This window comes from Etheostoma cragini, chromosome 4 (assembly GCF_013103735.1).
Source record: "Etheostoma cragini isolate CJK2018 chromosome 4, CSU_Ecrag_1.0, whole genome shotgun sequence".
Classification (NCBI taxonomy): Eukaryota; Metazoa; Chordata; class Actinopteri; order Perciformes; family Percidae; genus Etheostoma; species Etheostoma cragini.
Window position 1 is genome coordinate 6,848,622 of NC_048410.1, and position 21,422 is coordinate 6,870,043.

Sequence of the window (21,422 nt, forward strand, 5' to 3'; positions counted from 1 at the left end):
GTCAAATTTGTCTCAGAGCCTCAGAGGGACATAGCAAGTGATATTGTAAAGTTTGGTTTTGATAGCGTTCATCTTGGCTAAGATATAGCAAAGTCAGTTCTTTCAATGTTAGCTACACAAATTTGTTTGCGCGTAATTGCCGCAATTTTTATTCTATAAAAAATCTTTATGCAACTTTTTGTCAGGCCAGTCTGAAGATGCTATGTGCCAAGTTTCCTGCAGATCCATTGCACGGTCTAGGAGGAGTTCGAAAAAGTTTGTTTTCGATAAATCGCGATTTTTCACGCATAAAAGTCTAGGTGGAAGTGGGCGTGGCCTACATCACGAGATTCAGTAGGATCCAGAGAACGCGTGGATGTAAGGTTTGTTAATGTCCGATGTACGGTTTGGGAGTTATAGGGCAAAACGCGCTTTTTGTGGTATAGCGCCACCTAGTGTCGGAAGTGGGACAATTTTTTGCGCCTGAGGTCTCTGCAGAGTTTTGGACCAGTCCTGAAAATTTTTATGCGGAGAAGAATAATAATGGAGAAGAAGAAAAATCCTTACGAAAACAATAGGGTTCCACAGCCCTGCTGTGTGAACCGCGTATCGCTTGCGATTACTGCGGTGCACGCATCCTCGGGCTTGGACCCCTAACAAGGATCAAGGTGAGGATTTCATAAGATAGAATATCTATCTATCTATTTACATTTTGTTTTGTCTAATTTAGGTTAGGTTAGGTTAGGTTGATGAAATAAAGTGGACCACCACACAATTTGGAAGAAACTTGATTTGAACAAGACATTACTCATCAGGAAGCAGTGCACAAGAATAGAAAGGACAGCATTTAAGCCTGAGAGTCTTTAGTGTGAGGGGGTGAGTAATGACAAAGGTATATCCACACACACACACACACACACACATATATACTCCCTCTGTGCAACACCCACCAGCATGTGTGTTAGCACAAGGGTAAAAAAACTTAAGCGGCCTATTTGAGCACTTTCTCCAGTCACCATGACATGATGGAGACAAAATGTCAAGTCAAAGCACTTGCAGCCCATTGCCCATCCTCGGCGCACTGGGCCTTGGAGAGCAGCACACACACATGACTACACGCACGCACGCGCACGCACACGCGCACGCACACGCACACACACACACACACACACACACACACACACACACACACACACACACACACACACACACACACACACACACACACACACACACACACACACACGCACACGCACACGCACACACACACACGCACACACGCACACACGCACACACGCACAACAGGAGACCTGCTGAGTCTAAGTGGTCTTGTAGCTGTAGAATAAATACAGAAAGGACAAAAGTATCATCTGGAGCAGCATAGGAGTGTATTACAGGGTTGTCAATATAAGGGATTATTTTCTCTGCTAGCAGATAAAATGTAAAACAAATACAAATTGAATACAGAATCCCCACTGAATCTGACTCCCAGCTGCTTGTCTGCCATTAACAGGCCAACTCTTTGTAGCATGACTCCGACCTTCAAATGTTTAGACAAATACTCCAGTGACATTACATTTATCATTTTAAAAATTAGTATCATGATGTAAACTGTAATAGGCATTTTACATGCAAATGGATAGTTCTATACGGCTACTATGTCCATTGTATGCATAGTTATACAATCCCATAGTGGGAAACGGGACTGCATGCAAAGCCCTACAGGGACTGCACATGTAATTTCAAATAATCACACTGTCAAAAGTAAAGCTGGTGGTTTGACAGAACAATCTAAACTCAAGGGTTGTTTCTGTTTCTGCAAATATTTCCAAAACATGCTTTATCCTCCTTTGAAAAATGAAAAATAATTCACAATAGCTGCAGTATCATTATGGTTTAGATTTCATTACACTAAAAGTGAGGATAACTCATATTCTATATGTTCTTTATTGGTGTATGGCCTCCTAAATATTTTAAACTTTGTTAAACAAAAAAATGAGTTGCCAGTTCTACAACATATACTATTATACTATGATACTATATACTGTAATATTGTATGTCTTATGATCTATATTAAGAAATAAACACATGGTGCGTCCCAACACTCTGAAACTCACTGCTGTGTTAACAAAGGAAGGGGGCAGGGTCAACGATCTTCTTAATTCTGATTGGTTTATTGAACCTTTGTCCAGGGTTTTTACGACCTTTAATTGTGGCTGGAGGAGCAGCTGTAAAAGGAAAGTTGGACAGCATGAAATATTAAGAAATACAGAGTGCTTTAAAGGGAATATATGATGGAGAATAAAGTCAAGCAAACCCTCAGCTTCTATGGGAGACTCATCTTTAATGAATGTGTCTCTTAAAATGACCACCAAGGGTCTGATAGATAACTTGTACACACAGTGACTGAGTGGGAGCACCTATAGTCATTGACCAGAATAAAGACTCTCCAACAATAGGCAATTTAGGCTCAAGCAAAGCATCCAGGCTCTCATTGACGACCTTTGTGTTGTTCTCGTACCTGAATGATTTCCTGCTAAGCTGAAATATAGACCTGAAATAGTCAGCCATTAAAAAAAACTTAAGCTTGGGGAAGAAGCAAGTGGGGGAAAGGAAGAAATAGAGACAAGAGAAAAGGTGTGTTTCAACCGACAGATGGATAAATGCTGAACAGAAAGCCATTTAATGAAAAATGATGAGGTTACTTAAGAAGGAGGCAATTAGAAGACAATATATCCATGTGTGTGTGAGCTGGCAACAGCAAGAAAGAGAGGGGATGATGATGTTGTATTGACACATGCGCACACACACACCACACACACACACACACACACACACACACACACACACACACTTTGTCTTTAGCAGGATTTCCTTTCATTCCTTTATGTTCACAATCAAAGCCGTCCACAGAACATGGGGACGGTGTGGCGGAGGAGACGCAGCTTAGACCCAAATGCTTTCATCAAGACTTCTCTCTTTCTTCTTTTTTCTTTTTTTTCCACCTCCACACTGTTGCAACCAACCCCTCCTTTCTCGGTTAATTCTAATCTTGCCTGCTGTGTCTTACTGCATTTAGTTTCACTTATTTTTCCCTCTGTACATCTCTCTTTTTAGTTGTTGTGTTCTTTGACATAAAACACTGTTGCTTGTCACAGCTGAGAGAGAAATTGCGTGATACATCTTATGGATTGTATGAGAGTATAAATTGGAATTATTTGATTCTGTGACAGCAGAATGGAAGGAACAAAATTCTTTTAGTGTATACCTTTTTTTTTGCAATACAGTTTTTATTTAGGCAAATAAGCAAAAGTGCAAAACATTGATCTAGATGATGATATACAGACACACATACCAAAAAAGGCAGAGTGTATTTTAGCATATACCTTAATCTGTTTCATATTTAGGTATACTGTGCATAATTGTAGTGACTTTAAAAGGTAAAACAAGTTATTAACCAGTCCTGTGGCAAGTCCCAAAGGTCTCTTATGCTCCTCATTCTGCCTTGATAAATGAATGATAAATAAGGTTTAACCAGGGCCATACTTGATAGAAAAACATCTCGAGTCCGATGTTTTCCTATTGTCTTGGACATGTTGGTATTTGGGCTCGGCCTTGTCTCTCACTCGGCCATTGGATTTGGCAATAGTCTCATTGGTCTCGACCGAGTCCAGCACTATATGCTTTGTTTCTAAAGTGACCACCGTCAAAACAAAACCATTGATGAAGCGAGCTTGTTCAGAAAACAGGTATTAGTTTCATTCAAAATCCATTAAGAACAGGCACTGGTATATGCCTGGTATACGCCTGGCTGCATTATTTAGCTCAATCATCAGGCATCAATCATTTTTATTTAGTCCTCAGACATAATGTCAGTGAGCACTTTGTACGAGGAATTCTTCAGGACAAGTAATAAGATCAATAATGGGAACATTTCACTGACACCTTTGTTGCTTGTTATTTGTTACTTTTTCCATGGGCAGTTCAGAATGTTCTTCTTACACCAGAATAACATCTAAAATGTGAAGTTGCTCTTCGGTTTTATGTGACTTAATTGTAATTGTTACTTAAAGTAAATAATATGGCATTATTTTTGATCCTACATTGCTTTGCACTTGCTTTTGGTAACATTACGAATGGTAATAATGAAGCAAAATGATCATCTTTAGAGGATGCTGTCTCTCACATAACATTAATTATGAACAGATTAGAAAGTGCTCCAGAAGAGGATTCTTTTTGTTCTGTCTCAGTCTTGACTGTCTCTCATTTGGACTCTGCCTCGACTTGGACTCAAACCGCTTTGGACTCTGCCTTTACTCGGTCTCGACTAGTCCTGGTCTTAGCTTTGTCTTGGACTTGACAAGGGTGGACTTGACTACAGACTACAATTTATGAATGATTCTTACCTAAAACTGCTAATGAAGGGGAGACAGAACCATATCAGCAACTATGAGACCCTGATGGCAGTGACAAGGAGTATTAGATTACGAGAGGTTTAAGGCATTTTATATATATATATATATATATATATATATATATATATATATATATATATATATATATATATATATATATATATACATAAACGCACAAGTGCAGAACATCGTAAATACCATCCAAACAGACCACCAATCTTTACTAGGCTGCAGTATGCATGGTGAGATGTTTCCAGCGAGCTGCAGTGAACTCCCTCAGGAGCGTGGGAGAAATACACAGCCTCAAAGCCCGTAACTTTGTCAAGCACCTACTCCCACATCCAGCCCGTGGTTTCTAACAAAACTCTGATTCCTCTGCTAAATCGATATTTCGTTGAGCTTTGACTGTCAAACAGCACATATAGCTGTATGCTGCGGTGCACTGCAAGTAGCCATTCTCTCATCAAATAAAAACATTTGATAAGATATACATTACCAACACAGTGTTTCCAGTTCATAAAGATTTTGTTAAATATCTGCACTTACGTTAGGCCTATAATTAAATAGAAAAATTACAAATAAACGCTGCGTAAAAGTTCTACTAGGACAAAAAATACATATAAACAACGCCCTAAATTTGTGAATTTGAGTGCACGTTCTTATCACACAAACTGATTTAATTGGCAATTTATTGTTGGACCGGATAGGCGGGGGTACACCTGCGTGCCAACTGTTTGCCAAACGGCTGCGCAATTTTACACTAAAATGTCTTTCTCAGACTAACGGCTGCACATACAAAAACTGAGATGCTGCAAAATAAAATACAAAAAACAAACAGATGGACTATTTAGCAAACCTGCACTTACCTCTTGAGTCGGAGTCGTGCGCTCAGCGACCCTTCATGCCTGCAACCTGTGCGTTGATGGGAAGCGTTCCTTCTGCCCTGTGGAGCAACCGAGCACATGCTCAGCAGCAACAGCAACAGCAACAGCAACAGCTCCACCAGGGACCACAGACAGCAACACAGCTCAGTGGGACAGACGGGAAGAGCTCAGGCTCCTGATGCTCTCAGGATGACTTCAGCTGACTGACTGGAAGAGGAGGGATCTAGTATCGAGGTCATTTAGATTAAATTGGCTTAAAACACCGAATTTGTCTGTGATTCTGGTCTTGTCTTTGATGAACTACTTTAGAACTTTAAATCCCCAGTCAGAACTTTTCCGGAACTGGGTGGATGAAAATTCACATTATTATAAAGGCAATATAGCCTAAGCCAGGGGTCTTCACGTGTTTGAATCCAATAGAGATGGATCAGGGACCCTCTACCACATATATTTGGAAGTTGCATATCAAACTGGCCGTACAATAACGTGTAGGACGGTGTGGGTAATGTAGGCAGCATGTTTTGACAAGGAAGAAGTTGTATATAATAAAATATACTGCAAAAGCTGCATGCATTTGGATCCTTTTTTTTTTTTTTTTTAATTGGGAGCTTGACAATGTCATAGGAGTGTAATTGTAGACAAGTAGGGTGCTCTTAAAAATCTACATTTGTAATGTTTGTCCAATTTAACTGTCAATTCATTTGGAAGTAACAACAGGCTCCAACCCTGTGTTAATGTTTTTTAGGTGGTGTGGACCCTTTTGTTTTATATTTGGATCAGAGGTTGTGTATTCTAATCACCTCATCATTTACAGTACAGCTTTCATTTTGAGTTCAAAATGTAAAGTTAACTAAGATAACATTATGACTGGATATTTTCAGTTGGATCATCTGCACACAGTCAAAGAACACTGAAGCACAACAGATGTAGATAACACCATGAGACAAGCAGCATGCGCCTCATGACTCATAAGATGGGAGGGACCACAGTTATCCTCCAACCTTTGACCTACTTAATATATACCTATAACATAAACTCCAATACATCCAGAACTCAGCTGCCGGCTTTCTTACGTCCACCCGCCACCAAGCGCACATCACCCCTGTTCTCTGCAACTTCCACCGGCTCCCAGTCAAACACAGAATCACCTTCAAAATACTTCTAATACAAAGCACTGAATAACCTTGCCTCTCCATACCTCTTCAACCTTCTCAGCTGCCCCAGTCCCACTCGCCTCCTCAGTTCCGCCAATACCAACACCCTCAAGTCCATCAGAACTAAGGTTTGGACCTGGGGAGACCAATCCTTCTCAGCTGCTGCCCCCACCCTCTGCAACGCCCTCCCCGACCATATCAAACAATCCATCACCCTACCATCCTTCAAACATGAACTCACCTCTTTCAACTTGATTTTTCCTGTTAAGACTTTTCCAGTTTTTTCATCTTTTTCTTTGCCCACTCTACTGCTTTACCTGTGCTTATCCATGCACCTGTTGCTTCCTTTCCTTTTTTGTCTGTCATGTCTACATACCTTTTGTTTGTTCGTAAACCAAAACTGTAAAGGCTCGGAGTGTTTAGAAAAGTGCTTTAAAAAAATAAATGTATTATTATACCTCACATTTATCTTCTTCAGGGTATATCATACAGTCAATTAGGTTCAAAATCTGTCCACTGCTTTTTTATTGCCACCTTCCATTATGAGATGGCATAATGGCACTTCAGCCACCAGCTGAAGTCATCATCTCTCTTCTCTCTCAGTATAATGGTTTGCTTACATCCCCTCGCCCCCTGCAGCTGCTTGCTCTTCTTTCATTCTCTAACTGAGATTTTCTACGGCAGAGGCAGGCTGCAGCTGACAGGGCAGGGGACAATTAGGGAAGCATGGGAGAGGCAGCTGGACCCGTTACCAATTACAATGACTTTGACCAGGAACCACAGTGCCACACACAAAGCCAGTTATTGGGCTCACTCTGCACATATAAGTCTACTTGTAACCCTACTGTATAAAGCCTTAATTGGACTTTCATACACAGGAAAATAAAAAAGTGTTAGTTTTATTTATTCATCTCCATAGGAAAAAAGTTACAATAGTGAGTAAAAGGGCTTTCTGAAGAATAACTTGTACCAGCTTCAAAATAGGGAAACAGCGTGTAACAAAGTGACTGTGAAACAGTTGCACTGTCTGAAATGTTCGCAAACTGCACAGGAAACTGACATGAACATGTAGAAATCCCCAGTTTCACCTGTGACTATTTCCATTGTGTGCAAAATCTAAGAGTGGACAATGTTTCTGCTCCACCATCGTCAGCTCTAGTCCATCATCAGTGGGATATCTTTCCAAGCAGCATGCTCTGCAGCTGCCTGATCCTGCCTTCCTGCGGCAGCGCCAGGCTCTTCTCTGCTCGCTCATCATCCTCCAGCAGCTGCTCGATGTAGCAGGAGGAACCCAGCAGGATATGGCCTGTGGCTTGCATGGAGAAGAGGGTCCATCGCAGAGCCTCCCTGGAAGCACAGCGCAGAGAAAGAGGTCATTGATAGCAAATTCCCATCTGCAAAGACGGCTAACAGACACAAACAGCATTTGATTATGGGAATATTATCAGAAGAATGTATCATCTCTTGAGTATTTGATAAAATAAAACATGACAGACCACATGAACTGACAAGAAAATGACTGCCAGGAATTATCCACAACCCAAAATGATAATTTCTCACATCAATTGAATCTCATAAACTGACATTTAAGAAACAAATCTGTTACACTTCACTGCGAGCAGAAAAGCCAGATATGTGACTAGTCTGCAAGATGTAATCCTCTCTTAACTGAAGCTCTGTGTCAAAGCCTAAAACCAGCAGATCTCAGCAGTGATGACATCACTCCTCCCAAAATTAATCTCTGTAAAATCTAGCCTTTGTTCTTCTGCAATCTGACATTTGAAATCAGCCACCCACATATACAGTAAAATATGAGTTTAGACTTTACATGTTGGGGGCACTGCACAGAATACTGTAACTGGTGTTAATATTTTAGAAAAGCAGCTGAAATACAGTATAAAATGAACCAGAAAGAAACTGAATTGTTAGTGGGTGGTTGCACCACAAAAGCAATGATCTACTTGGTATTTTATGGATTTAGCATGGCAATTTTCATCTCCAACTGAATAAACTGGTACCAGGGGATCCAAATAGTGCTTCTGTAAAGTCACCAGAGAAATGCTTTGACATGTAGAACAAACAGACATCAATTACATAATGCTTTGACTTTAAAAAAAAAAAACATAATGGAAAGTTTTAAATATTTGGCAGCCTGTTTTACTTACTTCAGCATGCTTTTGGCAGCATAACAGCGCAGGTCATAGGACACAGAATAAACACCATATAGCGTTGCTTTCACATTCAGACAGCCAATGAAATCCTTGGGGTTGTTTTTGTATAGGTCAAAAGTCAGCTTGGCCACATCTTTCCGGTGCAGTGGCCTACACTCAATGAGCTGATCTCTGTATTTCTTTAAGGGGAGACAGGAACGGAAACATAAGTCAGGTCAAAGTGGAACAGAAACATTGGGCACTTCTGGCACAGTAAACTGGGCCAAATGACAGCACCCAGCTACACCAGCAGACAGCATGATTACAGACTGAAACTTCTCCAGTGATGATGGGAAAGGCAAATGACAAGGGGCAATGTTTGGGTCACCAGAGTAAACACGGGGGTTGCAAATCATTGCATGCATCAGTTCTTATGGAAATTAATTGCTTTTGGGTGAACATAATTTAAATGTAATGATATCTCTAGGTCTGATTAATATTTAACCCCTGCCATGATTTTTCTCTTAAGAATTATGACGGAAGAAACTATTCTCTGGTGGTCTACCGCCCTGCTCCGTGTTCTGCCTTTGCACAATGACTGACATTTTACTTCACTATTCAATTTAATGGATACAATATTTGCTGATTAAATTTCCCTCAATAGTCAATGTATTATCATTCAATCTACAAGAAACATATTTCCTTGTCTGTTCAGTCTCTACATCAATGAATCCCTGGCTTAACAAACGCTGAATACAAGTATTCAATCAATATGTCCAGTGTCACACTGTGCCGCTAATCAACAGTGACTCCAAGTGGTTAATGTGAGAAGGGTCCAACACTTCCGTACCAGATATGGAGTCCAGCTCTGGCCCTTCTCCAGCACCATGAGGACAGTGTTTTCACACAGCGTCTCGAAGAATTCCTCTGTGTCCAATCCTGTGCCATCTTCATCCAGCACCAGGGCCATGATACATGGTACACTCAACGACTCACTGACCTGAGAGAGCAGACAAAGGAGGGAAAACACAAGTGAATCACTTGGTACATTAATGTGTCACAGGTCATGTGGGCACATTACTCATTAGCAAACATTTCAGATACGGACCATAATACAAAAAAGAAAGAGCAATATTGCAGTCAGGTACCAAGTGTACAGCTGAGTTTTGTGAACTTTTACCAGCACACGGGGTGCGGCAATGATACAAGAATCACAGGCCAGTCTGGCCGAGGTCATTTGAATTCTATATGTATTCCTTTAAACACACCATGAGGCTTCCTCACAACACTATGTCTTAAGTCTTAATGTTTTCAACTGTTTGAGTCAACGTTTGATCATCATCCACCTTAACTACATCCCGATTCCTTCTCAGCCATTTCAACACTTCACACCCCCTCTTTACCTTGTTCATCAGGTCTTCTAGCGTTTCCGCCATGATGCCCTTCTTTACACTGCGGTCAGCATTTGTGACCCTGAAGGGCTTCGGCCGAGGAACTCGACCCGACAGGAGCTGCTGTGTCATAGAAGCACTGGCTGACACGCTGGCTGTCACACACCTGAGAAAGGATTATATGGACATTAAGTTAAGTTCATAATGTTAAACCTCACCCACTATTAACTGGTAATTGTTAGCTAGCCCATCCAACCCATGGAGCAGTGCTCTTACTTGGTGAGGGTAGATGGAGTCAGAAGGCTGAGGGTATTCATAGCATAATCCATCTGAGAGCAACTCAGCCTGTGATTAGAGGTAGCAAGGCAACACATCAACACTAGCAAAGGGTAACATTACTAACATAACAGAAGAAGCAAGTAGTAGCTTTCAGTCAATATTAAAGCCTAAATGTTTATACAATTCAAACAAATTAAGGCAATCAATCTGGAGATAATTCTGGTACTACATGCCCCTTTTTATGTCCTTCACATCTACATCTGTCATAATTACTATAATCCCTAAAAGAAAATAACCTTTTCTTTAATAAACTACACAATGTCCCAATAAAAAGACAAAATCTACAACATATATAATCTTATTGTTATAGTAAGGCAACAAGCTGTTTTCCTGACCGTGTTTGAATATAATCCGTATAGTGGTCGTTGGGATCCTGAAGAGCTGCTCCTTACTTTGCTTAACCTCTCTGAAATCGTACGCTCCTTTCTCTTGCACCACTTGGTCACTGAACTTTGTGCTGATGACTCTTGAGCTTGTTGCATGTTTTATTGAGTAAATCTCCAGTAACACTGCCACTGACCCTCCCTTGTGAAAGCCCTGGTTCAGCCCTTAAGTTTGTTATGTAAAGAGACAGAGAGCTTCTTAAAGGGCATCTGTGAACAGTTTTCATTGGAACAACTTTTTACTGAAGAAATAATTCCTACATGAGGACAATGCGGTCATGTACCCAGATCAACCTGGACATTGTTATTAGAAATGTTATAAAAACATTGATTTTACTTTTCAATCCTTTGCGTAGCAAAAAGTAAATTATGTTTAACTCCAATGTATTTTATCATTATCGTATCTGCTAAATAGCCAATGGAGTAAATGAGAATATATGTGTAATTTGGGTGAGAGAATATAAAGATGTGATAAGGTGACCAGAAGTCTAATATATTAAGTTTGTTTTAAGGCTCTTGAGGAGGGCAGACTTGTCATATTAAAGCTTGCTGTCAAAATGTTAGTTCCAGCTCAATTATTGACTAAATCTGCTTTTAAAATTTCAAACACTTTGATAGAAAAAAATATTTTCAGAACAGATGGCAAACAGGCGCACTGTATTCTCTCTCTCTCTGTCAGAGGTCAAGGAGAATATGTGATAGTAATGTAATAGATGTGTTGAAAAGAACACATTGAAAATGTCCCAAATGAGATCATGTTCAACGGTCACAACAAGTTCTCTTACACATTGGTGTGTCAGTTTATGGAGGCATTGAGTGATGTGTTATCACAGCATGTTACACAACTAAAGCTATAGTCTGAGATCTGTGAGGGGAATTGTCTTTGATTGTGCTACAATGAAATCACACCTGACCAGACGCATGTAATTAGGTTACTGTTGATCATGCTGAATTATTTATCAATGATACTGTTGACTGAGTGACTCTTGATCTGATTGTACGCCTATATGCTAAGGAGTTTCCTCCCTGGATGTCGATTTTCAACTCTGGCTGGTTAGACCCTTTGGCTTGGCCATATTTCACTCTCTCTGTGTGTGAGTTTGAAAGTTGACACTCAGCTGAGCAATACATCATTTACACTCAGAAGCACACTTTAAAAACGTAAAACCTGATATCACACATGGAAAACAAACTCCTCAGTCCTGACAATATGTTTAAGCAAATTGTATGCTATTCTATTTCATTTATATTGTCATACGTGAAAAGAAAATGGCGATTTTCTGTCTCTGAAGAAGGATTGTAACATATAGCTACAACCACTTCGAGGAACATAGGACATGTTAACCTAAGCATTCAGATAGAATAAACCCTACTCTACTTACAACATGGAAAGACTCAGGTAGGCAAAAACTACAGTTTAAATCCACTAAGAGGGTCGCCTTATACAGAAAATAAGACAAACTAGCAAGTTCGTCACAAATATTGACTATCATCACATCGTGATGCTAACTTTGTAGTAGGCGTAATAGAAATGCCTTGTTTCTATAAAGTGTGTGCACAAACATTGTTTAAAATCTCATAAAACAAATTGTGATAAGCCCCCATTAAAAGACAACGTGACAAAATGTGGAACAATAGCAAAACATTCAGACTTACGCTTCCCGAGTGTTCCTACTGTCAAACCCTCAACGCTAATTAACAACACCTGGATTAGATTGATAAACCCTAGTTTGCGCCATTTTGGACTCTCTCTTTGGACTCACTTGTAGTAGTCTGTGGGTAGGAAATAAACAATGAGGACATCGTGTGGACAAAAGACGAACTGCTTGAGTTTAGACTCCAGCAGGTTGGAAACACTTTTTGTCATTGAAGTACAATGCGTTGTAACAGTTCTGCATTCAAAAATGTACTTAAGTAGCCTAATTTCCACAAGTTACAAACTACTTCTCATATCATGCTTATTCCAGTAATGTAGAGTTAAATGAAGTTATCCGTGATGCGTTGCCTAACTCAAAATTGCAATGCTTTAGTAGCCTACTGGGTGTTGGAAACAGCTTGGGTCCAAGTGTATTTCCTGTAATATCATCAGATGTGGCAGAAATACACTTGCCGAGGCTGATTTGTACTTTAAACAACTTTAAAGCCAAACTGAAAAGGCTAAATTTATTTGTGCAGTCATTACAAACAATGCAGTAGCCTCCAGTAAAACTGTACTGTGATAACTGCTTTTGGAGTTTAAAGAAATTGTTTGAAACTACAGCATATGCACACATTTATACCATTCTCTAGACTACATGGCTATAGTGTGGGAAACAAAGTTTTACTTTATTTTAATAAATAGCATGATTTAAGAAATGCGAGTTTCCTTTGTGGTTTATTGCCTGTGATAATTTCTGTAGAAGAAGCCTAAGAAAAACCTTTAGGCTTTCTTAAATAGATCATCCAAATATTCAAAATAAACAACCCTGTGCTCATTAATTCTGAGACAAAAATCAAATGTTAATGTCTAAATAACGTCTGGATAATTTGTATACTTGCGAGGGTTGGAGAGTAGCTGTGATGCCCAGTAGTGACTTCATAGCGGCCTTACTGCTTGCAGTGTAGCTGCATCATATTATAAGCATTTCTTGTAATATTTTAATTTTGGTTGACTTTAACTATTATAGAATTGAAGCTACCCTAGCTTGAAGCAATAAGAGAAATAAATCAAGGTTATGACCAGTGAAATCAGATGAGCATTTTATTTCACTCTGTTGCTTCACATTTCATGCTCACTGCAGCAGCAGAGATTATTCATGCCACAGATATTAGTCTAATGTAGATCAGATAATGCACCTGTCTTAAAATATAACACCGTGACTTGTTTGCTAAATTGATCAAGTATCAGTGAACAAAGGTCTATAGAAAGGGTCTGTTCTTCTTTCAGAGGTCAATATCCTGCCTACGTCTTTGTCCTGTTATCACCCCTGCTGTGGGTGACACAAGCTCATTTGGCTCAGATGCATTCATATGTGCTTTATGGGTTGCTGATGCTTGTGATTATATTAAATATGCATGATATCAATACAGAGTGAAATGAATTAGACTTGAGAAAAATATGATTATCATATTGGATTTAATTAACAAACCTTTTCTTTGAATTCAAGATTACACATGCAGACACGGAAACAGATTTCAGAAACTGATCACAGTTTCTGAGGTGATTCATCTTTGAGACAAAAGACCAGCTTCATCTTACTTTGTTTGGCGTGTTTGTAGTGTCCTTTTGTTTATGTTTTTACATCCTTCTTTCTATTTAATTGTGTTTCAAGTCAGTCAATGGAGTGGTTGGAGTCTAGAACAAGGTAACATAACCATATAATACAAGTATAAAAGTAAAGCAGATCTAAGCTCTAAAGGACAGATACTGACCGTAATTACTGTTTTACCTGAACTAACATTGTTTCTAACCACAATGCAAGAACTTCTCTGTGAGGTGAGATTTTATCCATCGAGACCGTGACAGCTCCTCGGAGCCCCGCTTCTTATTTCCTCTTGCCTATTCGTGCCATCAATTCTGCATTGGCTGCTGCCTTGGTTCTCATGTCTTGGTTCTTGGCCAGGTCTATGAGGACACTGAGGATGCTGGTGGGAACATCAAGGGAGAGGGCGAAGCGGGACCCCTGCGGGGCTCTTTTTGGCACCAGGGAGGCTGGGCGCTGGGCTCGTTCTTGCCGGAGCACAGTGTGATGTTCTGATTGGAGCAATGAATTTAACACACCACTGCGGTTTAGGATGTTCACAGCCAACACCTCCCTCTGTGTGTCTTTGTCAAGTTTAGCAAGAGTTGGACTGCTTCTCTGGCTCTGGACGCACCAAGGCAGCAGCAGAGCCAGGCAGAGACACACACGCACACTTCTCATGGTCAGGATTCTGCAGGGAGAGACGGAGAACAGATCAGCCAGTGGCTCGAAATTGCACAACTGTAACACTGCAAGGCATCTCTTGGTGATGGCATGTCTCAGGAATTATCTTCTTTGCAATAGTAAGAACAAAAAACACATCTGAACACAGTCATTCTGTACTGATTTCATGTGTAAATCCCTCTTCAGTCTTAAGGTGAGGTTCATGATGAAAAACAGAAGGCTTTTAGATGTAGATTTAGAAAAAGAATATGATGTAATGCAGCAGTAGAATTAAATTACTAATTTTGTACATGTAATATATTGGATTATTTACATTTTAGTATTCCATGCCAATGCACAAACGGAGATAAATGATCTATCCGCTGTGCATTAATTTATGGATTTCAAATAAAAAGCCTAAACAAGACATAAAGCATACTGAAAAACTACTTGTTTTACTGGTTATACAGTTTTCTGCAGAGAATTTTAGATTCTCCAATATTTTGTCCACTTGTTCTATAATTAATCCAGTACTTCATCCAACTTTCTAAAAAATTATGCAATATGTTGTGACATGTACAGATAAACCTGGGTAGCATTATCTAGTGTCATAATCCCAATCAATACTTACTCGGTGTTGGTAACTTGACAAAAAGGCACTTCTCTTTCCTCTGGTTTAAAGCAGGGCTTCGGTAATGAACTCTTGTCTTCGACCCTCAGATGTCCTACATATATCTTTATATAGATATATATTCTGTCTCCAAGCTTCTTCTTCTTCTTCTAGAGCTACTGGAGAATCAACCTGTCTGGCACGCAGTCGGATGTTCAACTGGACTTCTGCTTGCTCGTCCACAACTTTGTCTTCCTCCACGTTGGTCTTCGTCCTGACACTGCTGCTACCTCTTTCTGTTTATCTTATACATCTCTACACCCCATCACCCTCCCCTCATTTCATCTCATTTCCTCTACGCTCATTGCTCTCTTTCTCTTTCTAATAATAACACAACGATAATCACAACAGTTTGCCTAGAATTAATTGGCCCGTTGCCCCAGTCTTCAGTCAAAGCACAACTAAAAACCCACCATCTCCTTTCAAAAGTTAGGTATGATTATGCTGCAAAAAAACCAATCCCTTTCTTATCATGGTGTTATGAGTTCCTGTGTTGTTAATCATCCAAGTAGACTGGGTGACCATAGTCATAAAGACAGTAGTAGGACAAACAACAGTGTCACTGAAAAGTCTCAATTTTGATGCAATTAGATTTTTGTGACCATCTTTGTTGTTTATATTTTTTGTGTTTGTGTGATTTCTAATGTCTTGTTTTAAGAATGATTTGAGGGAAAGTGTTCACTAATTTTTATAAACCTTTATGAAAGTGAATTGTAGTTACCAAGATCTGTCACCAACAAGGCAACATGTTCTCATATTCTGTGCGGATGACACCTACCCTGCAGTAATTGGACTGCTTCTGTAACCACTAGACATCCTAAATTAAACCTAAAACAGTGTACGTCACAAACTCCAAAAAAAGTAGTTCTACATGAAAGAGCAGGCTCAAATTATTTCACAATATTGTGATTGTGTGATGATTAAACTCTACAGGGAGCATTTAGATGTGAGTAACACTGCTAGATCGTGTGTCGTCATTTAGGGTTTGGAGAGGCGTATGCATATCTGGAAATGGGGAATGGATGTGTTATAATAATTGAAGTAAAACATTTTGATCATTGGGTTTCAATTTTGAAATTATAGTATAATTAAGGATCAAATAAACAGCATCCCCTTTTGACTGAAGTCAACCTCTAATTGTATTTTGTGTAATGACTGCCACCTCAACTATCTGCAGGTGTCGCCTTCAAATGTTTGCCAGGTATGACATGGAAAATTTCAATCAAAATGCTGGAAAGTGTGCATTGTTGCTACTTAGAAGAACATAATGTATTAGTACACACATCTCTCTATTCAAAGACCACAGAGGCGGAGAGGAGGGGAGTGTTGGGAGGTTGAATGGGAGCAATCCTAGAGAAAGCCCTGTGGGGAAAAGCAAGGAGGAAGTGGCTGTCAGGCCCAGGAGGAAGACCAACACGACAAGGCCCACCTTATTTACTGATTCACCTCCAGTCCAGCCCATCAAGGGACTTATCTTCATCTGACTAATGATATGAATATTACCAGTGCAGCCTGATTACAATAGGTGGGCCCTCGGGGGGGGGGGGGGGGAATTTGGGATTATGAGCTGTCTCTGTTACTCTCAGATACATAAACACGGGTCACACAAATGCAATTAAGTAGCAAACAGAGATGTCCTGGGTTGTTTACCCCCAGCATTATTGTCTCAGATACTGCATGACTCAGGACTAAGCATTACTCTGTGATGATGTAATTTCTATGATTCAAGATCCAACATACATATCACAGCAGGTCCTGGTTTATCATACAAGTAGCCTACTGACGTAAGTAGTGTACCTGATTAACCCAATGACTGAAAGAGCATCTCATCATGATTACTTTGATCAGGAAGTGACAATGTGGTTCAATTCTAAAAAGAAAATAGTTTATTCTAAATTAAGGAACAAATAAAACAGTCATATGACAGCAATTTGTAGTAGTAAGAACAGAACACAAAGTGACAATAGTAAGTGCTAAGCTATAACACAGTAGCAAAATGTAAGAAGGCCAGGGCTGTGGTACTCAAGTCCTCTCTTGGACTAATTACATTTTTTATGGTCCGAGACTTGCTGGTATTTGGACTTGGACTTATCTCGGTCTTTGCCACTGGCTTTTGGTCTCGCCGAGTCCACGTGTCTTTATTATGATAAAATTGGAGGGAAAGTGAAACACTGGTAACCTGATAACCAATCACACACTAAATAGTACTGATAGTCATGCATGAGACTGTTTTTTCTGTCTTGGACTTTGTCTTGTCTTGGACTCAAACCTCTTTGGACTCTGTCTTGACTAGTCCTAGTCTTGGACTCAACAAAGATAGACTACAGCCCTGAAGTAGGCAACCAAGGTGCCAACAACCTAAAATTACACCACAACCTACAGTGCTGCTCATGAGTATAGGACCAAGGGAACTTTATCAGGATGCATAGTATCTTGGATCCATGAAATAACTGGCCTTTAAAAATAAATATCTGCTTCTATGGGAATTTAACATAGGGGTGTCCATACTCATGCCCCCTGTATTTTAAAAGAACATTTGTATATTTACTATACATTACCCATTCACAAAGAAAATTGGTGTCCTTAAGAGTGGATTTTTCCTCAATTTTTAATTAAGATGATTTTTTTTCATTCCTGTTTTTAGTCAACTTAAGCAGGAGTTCCTATGCTCATGAGCTTCATTGCATAACAACTGTATACTATATCTCTGAAACAGATATATAATCAAAGACAAAACACAGGGACAATAAAAAGAGGATTAGTCTGCTTTTTGGCTAAAAATAGGATGTAGGGTTAGCAGCTGAAGACGGCTAGTCACGTATGGCTTCGTGCTTGGCAACAATTATAGAATTAATTTGGAGGCAGCGTAATGTTCTAAAGGCGTCAGTGTTTTTAACATGCAGGAGCCTACAAAGACAAGGCACATTTTCTACATGGCTTACTCCCCCCCCCCCCCCCCCCCCCCCCCCCCATCTATTTTTAAGACATTTTTTGTGTGATGTGATTATGCATCACAATATACAACACACAAATCAGTGAGAAGTAACTGAACCTAACATTATTATTTTTTAAGGTTATCATTACATGTACACATGCTTTATCTTAAGGTTTCTTTCAGTTGTGCTGTTCCCAAATTGAGCTCTAACAAAAAAGCTAACATAAACTATATCACAAAAAGATAAGATATAAGTGTAAGATCTTGAAATGTAATTTAAAAAATAAACGTTGAAAAGCAACACAAACATCAGTATACACAAATGAGACAAAAAACACATTTGGTCAATGTTTTACAGTTTTTATATTTTGTTGGAATGAGAGCTTCTGTTATGTACAACAGGGGACAGAAACAAATGTTACAGAAATTATAAATATACTGTTGCTCCAAACAGGTTTTATTTAGTACCAGCTGTACTGAGTCCATTGGATGATTATTTTCTATTCAACTCTGCCCTCTCTCCCCCCCCTCTCCCTCCCCTGCCACGCAAGCTTGTAGCAGGTAATGAGGACTCGTACAGTACAATCAAAAGGTAACCGATGTGTAACTTCAATACGCATAATGTGCAGAGTGGCTGACGCCCTCATGGCTAACTAAGAGGAATCAGTGAGTGGGAGGCAGGGAGAAGAGAGAAGATGGATGTGCTGTCAAGCCAACCAGTGAAGAATCCCTCAGGTGTTCACTCTTGCAGTGATGGCAGGAGGAAAGCACGATAAGGTTGAGGAGAAGATAAGGAGCAGATGTGGGACAAGTGAAGCAACACAACGTATCTTAAAATCTCAGCCAATACATGGCACTGCGCAGTCTGTTATAGTCGGGAAGTTGTTCGCAAGGGCCTGTTGGAGAGAGAAAGGAGTGACAGATTAGAGAACGATACTACAGCATTGGCCCTGACCTTGCTGCAAAAATACTAAAACCACAAAGAACTTACCGACAGCTGCCACAGCAGGACACTTATCGTAGATATATTTGGAGCAGATGTCACGCACCATCCTGGGGGTCACGGCCTGAAAGCAGAGATGGGGAGGGAAGTCAGAACTCTTTATCCTGGAGACAGACTAGAAGCCAATTTTGAAAAGGCACTGCGTCACACATTACATTTTTCTCTCTCAATTGTACAAATGGTCCAGGTCATAACTCTGGTTGCGCGTGCCAACTCACATCAATCCGAGCATCCCACTCTGCCAGAGGAATACGCCGCCCGTAATTCAGGATGTGTCTTCCGATGTCGTCACAAAGTGGTGTTGTTCCTAAAATACAAACAGCAGTGTTGACTTGCGATTCGGAGGAGTTTGTATGTGTGCGTTTGTGTATATGCATGACTGACATGATACTTACCATTGAGCTGTCCAACCAGGCTGGCCTTCAGAGCGTTTTTGCCTCTGGCTACATCACTCTCTGTCACTGTGGTACACAGGTTCATCCTACGAGAATAAAAAGTGGAGGAAATATGCATACTGTCCTATAATAAAAGTGGCATACCATTACAGTTTTAGTATTCTGTGAGTATGTGTGTCTCTCTGTCCCAGAGTCATTACTGACCAGGCATTCTGGGACCAGTGCATCATATCTTCAATTTGGTGCTTATCACATACAAAGTAAATGCCCAGCAGGCCGGTGTCGCTATAGGAGGAGTGGAAGGCCTGGAAGCTGTGACACAGGTTCTCCTCTACTGCAAGGCGAGCCAGGCGGCTGCTCAGATGCTGCAGGTGAGAGGAAGGAATGGCCGTTGATATTTGACTGTTCAAAATCAAAACTAGATTATAATCACACCAGCATCAGGAAGTAGGTTGAATTATTCACGGTGTTAGGTTGACCTACTCTAAGTATGTGTTAGTTATAGCAGTACAGTGTTAAAGTAGTACAACAGAAAAATATGATATGAATATGAAAAACTTTTATAGTTCTGTATATTCCCATCTTCTGGATTTAAAGCTAATATCTTAAGAACTTTTTACTACTCCAATAAACATGCTCCGAATCCACTTTTTTTGTGAGTACATAAAATATCTACAATTGCTCTCCTTTTCACCAATTCTTAAGCAGTTGCTATGTTTTTTAGGCATTGTTCCTCTCGACAAGTTCAGAGGCAGGGGTGAGACCCCTGACCCAAGTTTTAAGAGAGGATCATAGTCTACCCCTCAATAATGGCCACTTAAGATATAAACAACCTCAAGTGGGCAAAGCTTAAAGGGGACACGGCTGAATTAGTTCCAGCTTCCAATTTCATTGTTGTTGTCTTTTATTAATTGTACAAACTAAAACATATTGTCCCAACCTTTCCACCACCATAGGTGAGGTCATAGCTGCCAATGATGGAGTTAGCCACCATGAGTGGCACGATGTCTGGACTGGCAGCACTGGCCCCCTCCACAGCAAAGGCAATGTGTGCCAGAGGCAGAGCATCATCACGCATACGGATCTGAGGAAAGGCATCGGAGGAAAAGATCAACAAAACAAATAACCATGACTGTGAAAATGACTGGAAAAAAATATCCCCGCCCATGATCTATGCTATGTCACAAGCCAGAATCACAGCTAATGCACCATACTCAGCAAGTTTAAAAAAAAGTTAATTAACTTGAAATTAGTCTGCAAATGATGCATTACTGCTCTATAGATGGTCAGTTTTAGTGATTTCTCCAACTTGTGTTGTCATGTGTTGTGTTGCCATGTTAAATAGCAGTGTAATCAGAGAGCATGTAATACATCTAACAAAACAATAAAGAAAAAAAATAAAATACTACTGCAAAAATATTCAACATATCTCACCTCACTGCCTGTAAATCGGCAGGGTGACAACAGGGGTACAGCATCTCCCTCATACTCAAAAGATACTCCGCTGAAGTGAGATTTAGCCAAACCGACCAGCTCCTCATGGTTCACACCTGTTAAAGAAGCACATCAAATAGTCATTTCTGGAAAAGTGAAAATTCACAGCAACCAGGGTGCTTCCTCAGTTTGTTGTAGAGGACCTACCTCCAGCAGCAGACAACACCATGCGAGGGGCTTTGTAGTGGCTGTTGATGTAATCCACTAGGTCCTGGCGGGTCAGAGTCCTGGGAGAATTGAATACGGTAACTTACACAATGGTGCAGAATTTAATATAATATGGAATAGACAATGTTTAAGTGACATTATGGCAAATTAGTGTGCAACGTGGGGGGTGGGGGGGGGG

General features: G+C 40.1%; 3 protein-coding genes and 1 non-coding gene across 7 annotated transcripts in view; all 4 read right to left on the reverse strand.

Annotated features, from left to right (window-relative positions):
• The window catches only part of LOC117942744 (G-protein coupled receptor 22-like), a 15,404-nt gene extending 9,818 nt beyond the window's left edge, over window positions 1-5,586 (reverse strand). For both annotated transcript variants that reach the window (XM_034868371.1, XM_034868372.1), the window contains exon 1: window positions 5,261-5,586. The gene's annotated coding sequence lies outside the window, so the exon portion shown is untranslated. The remainder of the gene's footprint in view (window positions 1-5,260) is intronic.
• A 436-nt stretch (window positions 5,587-6,022) lies between these two features.
• Window positions 6,023-12,459, reverse strand: cidec (cell death inducing DFFA like effector c). Of its 2 annotated transcripts, XM_034868406.1 has the most exons (8): window positions 12,352-12,370; window positions 10,648-10,860; window positions 10,250-10,318; window positions 9,986-10,139; window positions 9,433-9,582; window positions 8,598-8,782; window positions 6,891-7,779; window positions 6,023-6,301 (listed from the first exon to the last, which is right to left on the reverse strand). In XM_034868406.1, exons 3-7 carry the CDS (start codon window positions 10,300-10,302, stop codon window positions 7,599-7,601), a joined length of 723 nt encoding a protein of 240 aa, XP_034724297.1. In that variant the 5' UTR covers window positions 10,303-10,318; window positions 10,648-10,860; window positions 12,352-12,370; the 3' UTR covers window positions 6,023-6,301; window positions 6,891-7,598. The 2 variants fall into 2 exon arrangements, with proteins under 2 accessions (XP_034724297.1, XP_034724298.1); XM_034868407.1 differs by lacking the exon at window positions 10,648-10,860 and having other exon boundaries at window positions 12,352-12,459.
• Window positions 12,460-18,528: 6,069 nt separating this feature from the next.
• The window catches only part of LOC117942748 (cytochrome b-c1 complex subunit 1, mitochondrial), a 7,367-nt gene continuing 4,473 nt past the window's right edge, over window positions 18,529-21,422 (reverse strand). For both annotated transcript variants that reach the window (XM_034868381.1, XM_034868380.1), the window contains exons 6-13: window positions 21,224-21,303; window positions 21,017-21,132; window positions 20,523-20,666; window positions 19,787-19,947; window positions 19,583-19,668; window positions 19,406-19,494; window positions 19,176-19,251; window positions 18,529-19,080 (exon numbers count right to left, since the gene is read on the reverse strand). In XM_034868381.1, coding sequence (XP_034724272.1) covers window positions 19,016-19,080; window positions 19,176-19,251; window positions 19,406-19,494; window positions 19,583-19,668; window positions 19,787-19,947; window positions 20,523-20,666; window positions 21,017-21,132; window positions 21,224-21,303 — 817 coding nt within the window. In that variant the 3' untranslated portion in view covers window positions 18,529-19,015. The remainder of the gene's footprint in view (window positions 19,081-19,175; window positions 19,252-19,405; window positions 19,495-19,582; window positions 19,669-19,786; window positions 19,948-20,522; window positions 20,667-21,016; window positions 21,133-21,223; window positions 21,304-21,422) is intronic.
• On the reverse strand, window positions 20,308-20,428 carry LOC117944156. The gene has a single exon (XR_004656511.1). It is a non-coding gene; the product is annotated as a small nucleolar RNA SNORA26 (small nucleolar RNA).